This window comes from Octopus bimaculoides, chromosome 5 (assembly GCF_046866305.1).
Source record: "Octopus bimaculoides isolate indiv1 chromosome 5, ASM4686630v1, whole genome shotgun sequence".
NCBI lineage: Eukaryota > Metazoa > Mollusca > Cephalopoda > Octopoda > Octopodidae > Octopus > Octopus bimaculoides.
The window spans coordinates 22,994,699-23,002,419 of record NC_142932.1 but is presented as its reverse complement, the minus strand read 5'-3'; the positions used below and the strand labels follow the sequence as shown (position 1 = coordinate 23,002,419).

Below are 7,721 nucleotides of genomic sequence, written 5' to 3'. Positions count from 1 at the left end.
ATCACCTGTCTTATGTAGGATTAGCAAGATTAAAAGATTAAATGAGTTTGGATTAGCACAACCAACCTTTTACATTACTGTACTGAAAAAAAAAATAAATAAATAAAAGAGCAGTAACCTTGGTTCAAAGCTCACTTTCAACTATCTAGCATCCAAGAAAAGTTAAGAGCAAACTGTTTAACACAAACTCTTTAGTAAATTGATAAATGGAACAACTCAGCTGTCAAGTAGTTATTTCAAATTTTGATTAATGCTATGTGATCATATCAATATCCACTTTCTTTCCTATTCTTGCATGGATCAGATACGATTCTACAACCAGATGCCCTTCATATCACTGACCTACGCTTATATTCAAGCAAGCTAATATTGTCTTTTGATCAGATGTTTTCACAGGTGAAAACTGTACCATTTACATAACAGTAACACTGATTTGCAACCGTTAATACAAAGAAACATGAACACATACTCTCTCCTTTACTTGTTTCAGTCATTTGACTGTGGCAATGCTGGAGCACTGCCTTTAGTCAAGCAAAATGATCCCAGGACTTATTCTTTGTAAGCCTTGTACTTATCCAATCGGTCTCTTTTGCCGAACCGCTAAGTTACGGGGACATAAAAAACGCGTGCAGGATATCACAGGATATCAAAAAATTAACTTAGTTAAATCCAGCACAACTGGTATTTATTTCATCAACTCAAAAACAGTAAAAACTAAAGTAAACCTCAATAAGTTTAGAAAAAGATGTAAAGAGGTGGCACTGTTTTGTAAGATATTTGAAAACTGGCAACGAAGACAAAAATGAATTTCAGAAAACATTCTAAAAAATACACACAAATTTTATTTCATTAATAAAAAATGATATTTATAAAAACAAATTTATAAAGAACAGAAAAAAAAAAAAAATTCCAAATGTCTTGTTTTCAGGACGAAATTTTGCTTTTCCTTCAGCAGTGAGTCCATATTATCCATGTAAGTTATCTAGATGATGTTTGAAGGAAAAAAAATCTCAGTTGAAGGTGCAAATCTGTTCAATCAGCAATTCAAAGGAGGTAACACCCACCCACCCTACCTTATATAACCTGTATATCCAGCAGAATTTGTTCAGCTACGTGCTGGAGATGTGTGATGACGAGCCCATACCACTGCCGATCGCAAGTAACGACGTAAATCTGCAATGCTGAGTGGTTGTCGGATTACAAGATCCTCGAATGGATATCGATCAGTGGCTGTCTTTGGAGGACCAAAATCCATCTGCAATAAATAATTGAAAACAAAAATTAAATTACATAGAGAAAAATATTCAATTCCAAGAAAAATTAATGTGAAGACAATTACAGTTGTCAAGTTAACGGAACCGGTTCTAATGCATGAACCACTTGAATTACTGAGTGGAAAATATTTCAGAAGTCTGGAGAAGGTAAATGATAATTGTTCCTGTATATTCTCCCTTGAATCCCTACAAGATAAAGGTTTGCAAGCAACCAAAAGAATTATAGGGTGCTTAAACCTTCTGATACCAACCTGCATAGGACTGTCCATGATTCTATAATACAAACTTCCTGTTTTATGTGATCTAAAAACTCCATTAAAATTTCATATCAATTTCATTTAAAAACACCGTTTTAGGAATGATAAAGTTATTTGATTAAATTCAATATTTTCAAAATTAATTAAAACAAAAGGCAGAGTATTTCAATAGAAATAATCTAACAAAAAGGTTAATCTACCGTGAAACAATTTCTTTCAACACCTTGATATTTCCTACCACCAGGCAAACAAATTAAATCTGCTTCCCTACTACCAACTTTAAACTACCACTGCTCAAACATGTTTTTAGAGGTTACAAGATAACCAGCATCAATCATAGATTTTATTACTAAGCATCAGTCCAATTTGCAGGTGGGTAGGAGTAACTAATGGAATCTATCCTTGTACATTATTGATATTTAATTTATTGATCACAGGACAGTGAGAAAAAAGAAAACTTGGTCTTGTAAGGACTTTAAAATCATTGTGAAGGAAACTGACAAACTACTTAGCCATTTCTGTCAACTCATTATTTTTAAATGAAAACATTCACAATAGAAAAACAGATTAGGTATGGCTGTATGGTTAAGAAAGTTGGTTCCTAAATATGTTTCAGGCACAGCTATTAAAAGGCACTGAGAAAGTTTCTTCTACTATAGCATTAGGCTGACCAAATCTTTGCAAGTAGGTTTGGCAAATGGTAAAATGGAAAGGTTATAGTGCATGTGTGCATAAAGACCCTTTCCTGTTCTGTCTGAGCATTAAAAAAGTATGGCCACCTATTAGGGTGTGTGGCTTTCATATTTTAAGTGATAGATTTAATTCAAATGATGATGAATATTTGCCAAGATGCTTTAGATGTGAGCTCATTTGCTGCTAATGTGAACTTCGAATTTCCATCTTTTAAAGCAAATAAAATAACTGACAAAAATATATTGAGGTTTATTCAGTTAACTATATCCCATGTCTACAAAAATGAGCCTGTGTCAAGTTAATGAAATTCATACAAAATTTCCAAGAAATATTCACAGAATAGGTAGATATATTCTAGCACATATTCAACTAAATGTGAGAGTAACAGCTTGAATATGGTTTTATCCACAAACTCATTGTCACATCAGCTTGCTATGACCAGCATGTCTGCAACAAGGAAGATATCATCAACAGAGTGTTCAACACTAAGCAAAATTAAAGAAAAATAACATACCCCACCCATGAAGTTTTTCAGTTATATTTTGCTCAGTTTTTTTTCCTATTTAAAGTTACACGTTAGCTAGTTTTCTTCAAATGCATTGTCCAATTTAAATTCAATACTCAGGTAGAGTACTACAAACAGGAATCAAGGATCTCTTTACTTACCTGCATTATATATGTAACCATAGAACACAGCCGATTATCTTTGACCAATGGCTCGATTATCCAACCACTTGGCTTAATCTGTAAAATAGAATTCGGTCATTTTCAAATTCTTTACTGGGATGAAACAACATACTAACAATTCATTCGACTTTCCTAATGACATTAAGCTATTTATCATTATATCCATGCTAATCAAACTGCACACAACCATCTTGGGTTTTATTAACAGATTGCTTTATGGTGTATATATTCTTTACCTCCATCGTTAAGCTAGAATGTCTATTGCTGTTAATAGCTAGAATGTATGATGTTGAGAAAACCGTGTAATGGCTAAAACATTAACCATTACAAGAAAGACCAAACTACATTACCAAAGTAAAGAACATTTAGAAACATCTTTAATCACAGCACTTGGCTTATTTGCACATAGAAAATGTTATGGTAATGATGATGGTAGTGACTGTAAGAGAAAAAAAAAAGTGATAGCAGAAGGTTGTCTCCATAGTAGTAAATGTTAGTGATAGTAACAGTAGTGCAAGGGAGTGGGGTAACAAGTGAATGGTAGTTTAAAAAAATAGAAAAAAAAATAAAAGGATCAACTAACTATTGCTTTTGTAGCATCCTTGTCTCTCCGTGTATTCTCATAGTCTACTGACTGCATTGATAAAATGAAGCGGTTGTTTTCCAATCTTTCACTCAAAACAACACAAGCATCACAGCAGTCTTTACGGAATAGTGCAACCACTTCATGGTAGAAATATACTGCAAAACAGAAAAGAAAAAATATATAGGCAACTCGAGTCATTGCCAACAATATGTCATCCTTCTGAAAGGCTTCCACACAGTTTCCTTTTTACAAGATTTTATTCACCCCCACCCCCAAGCTATAGCAGTGAGATATAAGAGCCTGGTTGGCTCTCGCACTGAACAGCTCAAAGGATAAAGGCCAGACTAAAATAGACCTCTTTCCAGAGTTGAGAAATAGGTTTAATGTAGGGCCAACACCCTTACCTAGAAAAGACCCAAATAACAATTCAAAACCAACAAGATCTGGGAGAGGAAGGTTCTCTCTCTATCTCAGGAAAGCACATGATGCAAAATAGTATCCAGCCTTCCTTTCAGATTTTACTAAAGCAGAGCCAAAAAAGTAGGGATCCAACTGGAAAAGACAGCCCAGAATCAAGAGAGGTAGAGAAAAGTCAAAATATTCTATGCTCAATAGGGAGCAAAGGGCTTCTGCTATCTTTCTCATATTTAGGCTTTAAATGTATCATCTGGCACTTCCGCACCCAACCATCACGTATCTATACCATTGCAATCTCCTCTCTTATGCTCCACAACAAACACATCTGATACAGTTTCTCTCTTAGTACACTTGTGCTCCATCCTTCATGCATCTCCTTGCTAACCCTTGAACATTTTTATGCTTGATCCAACAGTTTAATTCTTCCAATCATTGCTTCTTTCTCAAGCATTTCCTTTACCATTGTGGCAGTTCATGATGATAATGCTACATTAGTCATTAGAGACAAACCTCTAATATTACCTGATTGACAATCAGGATATTATAATTATCTCAACTATCCAACATGGTGCAGCTGCTTTCCCTGTCTTTATAACTTTAATGTCCCTTTCTACAACAACCTTAATAGCCAGTATTTATTAGACACTTTATGTAAACCAATCATTTTCCAACACATTTTCCTCATTCAGCAACTCCTGGTTGTATCTTTACAATAATAACTGTTGTGTTATTGTTAACTTGTAACTTTTTAATGACAAATTCACGACAAAGAATGGTCCAGAGCTAAAGAAATATGGTTCCCTCAATTAAATCTTAAATATGCAAAAATAACATTTTACTGAATCTTACCAATTTTTAGGCTCTCAAGAAATGATTCCAAAACATCAACTTTCTGAAATACAAACAAAAAAGAGTTGTAACAGTGAAATTACATTCAATATTGAAAAGAAAAAAAAAAGGTGCAAAAGAAAAAAAAAATCTGAAAGTGAAACCTGGTTAAGACTATAGGATGTAGATGAAGGGTCAATAATTCTAATATTAAGAGCTGGGAGACGTATCTGAGGAAGAAGGATATTTTTCATTCACTCATCCAGTACATAACTAAATGAAGGAGCTAGTGAGAAAGCCTGTATGAAATTTTTAAATATGCTAAAAATAGCAGGATACCCTCCTCAAATCAGAACCTACAGTGTTAAAAGAATGAACTGGATAATGTAATTCTAGGTAATACACGTTTTTAAAAATAAAAAAAAATTAAAAAAACTTATGTCAGCTGGATCAGGACTGACCTGGGGTTAAACAACTGTAAAAGGATAGCATAGAAAGTTACAGCCTGCTGTAGATAAAAAAAAGGCTAGATAATTGACGGGTATATATTCAGTTTGAAGAACTATGCTCAATTTTTTTTCTTTCTTTCTCTATTTCACATTCTTTTTTTTTTTTTTTATTGCATTTAGCTAAAAATTTCAGACTGAATTAATAAAATATATTCTCAAATGAACAAAATTATTTTTACAGCATCTTAAACAGATTTAAAGAAATTGATAAGACTGAAGCATCAAGAAGCATCTACAGAGTATATTCAGGCTGTCAGTCGGATGCAAGAAGTTACAAGGGGAAATAAGTCATACGTTTTAAAACAGTTCTCAAATTACCTTAACCACCATCCCACTTAGCTTTGTTCGACTACCCCATTGTGACAATTCAATGACCATTATAAATTGAATTCACTGTGACCACATTTCCAAAAAGAATATACTGTCATTTTAGGTCCAAAGTACCAAAATAACCAGGGACTATAAGAGGTTTAGTGAAATAAATTAATAAACATGCTTATCTATTGAAATTTAATGTTATATAATGAGATATTAATCCAAGATTTGAATTTAAATTTTGAAAACTATGAAACAGTTTCAGGTATGTTAAGAGTTGGAAGAGAGGCCTTAGAATCTGAAAAGCCAAAAGTTTGGCACTTTATTAACAAGGTTTATCCATTTCTCAGGAAAGCTAGAAATGACAATCAGATTCATAAAATTCAAAAGTAAATTAGCCTTTAGGCACTACGCTAAGCAAATGCATCACCACACTATGCAAAGTTTCAAAACTTCTTACCTTAAGACTCTCATCATAAGTAAACTTTGTTCGTGGATTTCGAACTGTGTCCCATACGACTTTTGGAGGCACCTGGACTATACCTTTACCCATGTAGCTGAAGTGAAAATGGAACACACAATTAGAGGATTAAGATTAAAAGGGAGCATTAAAATAGAAAAATAATTCCATATTGTAGTTCATTTCTGGTTGTCCTTAGAAGAAATAAAAGGATACATTAAATAAATTTTTTAGTTTCAAACAATAGACACTTCTACAATCAAACTCAACATCTTTAGCATTTTTTTTAAAATACAGCTTTTTTTTTTTTCAATTAATTTGGTGAAATAACCAGAGTTATTAAGCTGGTGATTGGAATATAAATTAGCATAAAATTGATAAAAAGTTTTAATTTAAATCATTTTAAAATAGGAAAGTTACATCAAAATGATCTCAAGCAGGTTGGTATCAAAAGGATTTTTCCTTCTAAAAGCAGTGAAAGAGTAGAAAAAGCAAATTATCAGATTAAATGGTTCTAAATATAGAGTGTAATTCTACATCCTGGTTTAAACTTAAAGTTTCTCCATTATTTATTTTTTTTTAGGATCAATAAAATGTATACCAGTAGAAACAATTATTTTAATCACATCTTTCTATAGCTGGATGTTCTTCCTGTCACCAATCCTCAAACTATTTTTCCAATTAAGGAAATATTTCCCCAGCCTTTTGAACAAACAATGGACAGGTATATTTTTGCAGATGTTTGCAAACAAACAACATGTCAAGGCAATGGTAAGACTTAAGGATATACACACAAATAAATACACAAAAGTTTCTGTTAACCAATTTCATTCATAAGGCATTGTTCAACTCACAGCTAAAGCAGGAAACACCAGCCATTTGTGCTATGCAGTGGAAACAAACCCTGAACAACATGGTCCTGAAGTAAACTTAACATAAGATAAGGTCAATTCCACAAATTAACCCTGCTCCTGTGAATATTTGCTAAAATGGAGAGAAAAGAATCAATATTCCATACCTTTGTAAAGAACTACCTTCTTCGGGGATTTTTCGTAAAATGACAATTTCATCATCTAAGCCACAAAACCTGCAAGGAAACAAAACAAAGGAAAATGTAAAAATACATTGTAAATTCATTTTTTGTTCTACATCTATTTTCCCTATGGGTTAAGTACATCATTGAAGCATTGTTTCAGTCATATGCCCTTCTTGTCACTAACTCTCACCTGCTTTTCAAGAAAAGAGACGATTTCTTGACAGAAGTTACAGCAACAGCACCACTTGTAGCAAGCGTCTTTTGTAAAATGCAAGCATAAACACACACATAAAGTGTGCTTCTTTCAGCCTACTAAATTCACTCACAAGGCTTTGGCTAGCCTCACACTATAACATTCAGCCTGCCAAGGTGTCACACAACAAGACTAGACCTGAAACAATGTGGCTGAGAAGTAAACTTCTTGAAACACATGGCCATGGCTGTGCTCTTTATTCATTCAATTGGAAAAGTAATAATGCATTTCCTCTAAATTTTTCTATCATTACAAATTATGTCAGAGATGAATCCAAGTAAAACAACACTAAATCTATACCAAACATTATCTTTACAACAGGTTTCTAAACTCAAAATTATGTGCATCACAAAGGAAAATAATCATCATTTGTAAATTTCCTTTAAGCATTTTCTGAAGATGGAAT

General features: G+C 33.1%; 1 protein-coding gene across 1 annotated transcript in view; it reads right to left on the bottom strand.

The window, feature by feature from the left end:
- Nucleotides 1-819: 819 nt before the first annotated feature.
- The window catches only part of LOC106881316 (uncharacterized), a 47,651-nt gene continuing 40,749 nt past the window's right edge, over nucleotides 820-7,721 (bottom strand). Inside the window, exons 9-14 of the mRNA XM_014931660.3 lie at nucleotides 7,045-7,113; nucleotides 6,027-6,123; nucleotides 4,764-4,806; nucleotides 3,495-3,652; nucleotides 2,891-2,968; nucleotides 820-1,255 (exon numbers count right to left, since the gene is read on the bottom strand). Of these exons, the coding sequence (XP_014787146.1) occupies nucleotides 1,106-1,255; nucleotides 2,891-2,968; nucleotides 3,495-3,652; nucleotides 4,764-4,806; nucleotides 6,027-6,123; nucleotides 7,045-7,113 (595 nt within the window). The 3' untranslated portion in view covers nucleotides 820-1,105. The remainder of the gene's footprint in view (nucleotides 1,256-2,890; nucleotides 2,969-3,494; nucleotides 3,653-4,763; nucleotides 4,807-6,026; nucleotides 6,124-7,044; nucleotides 7,114-7,721) is intronic.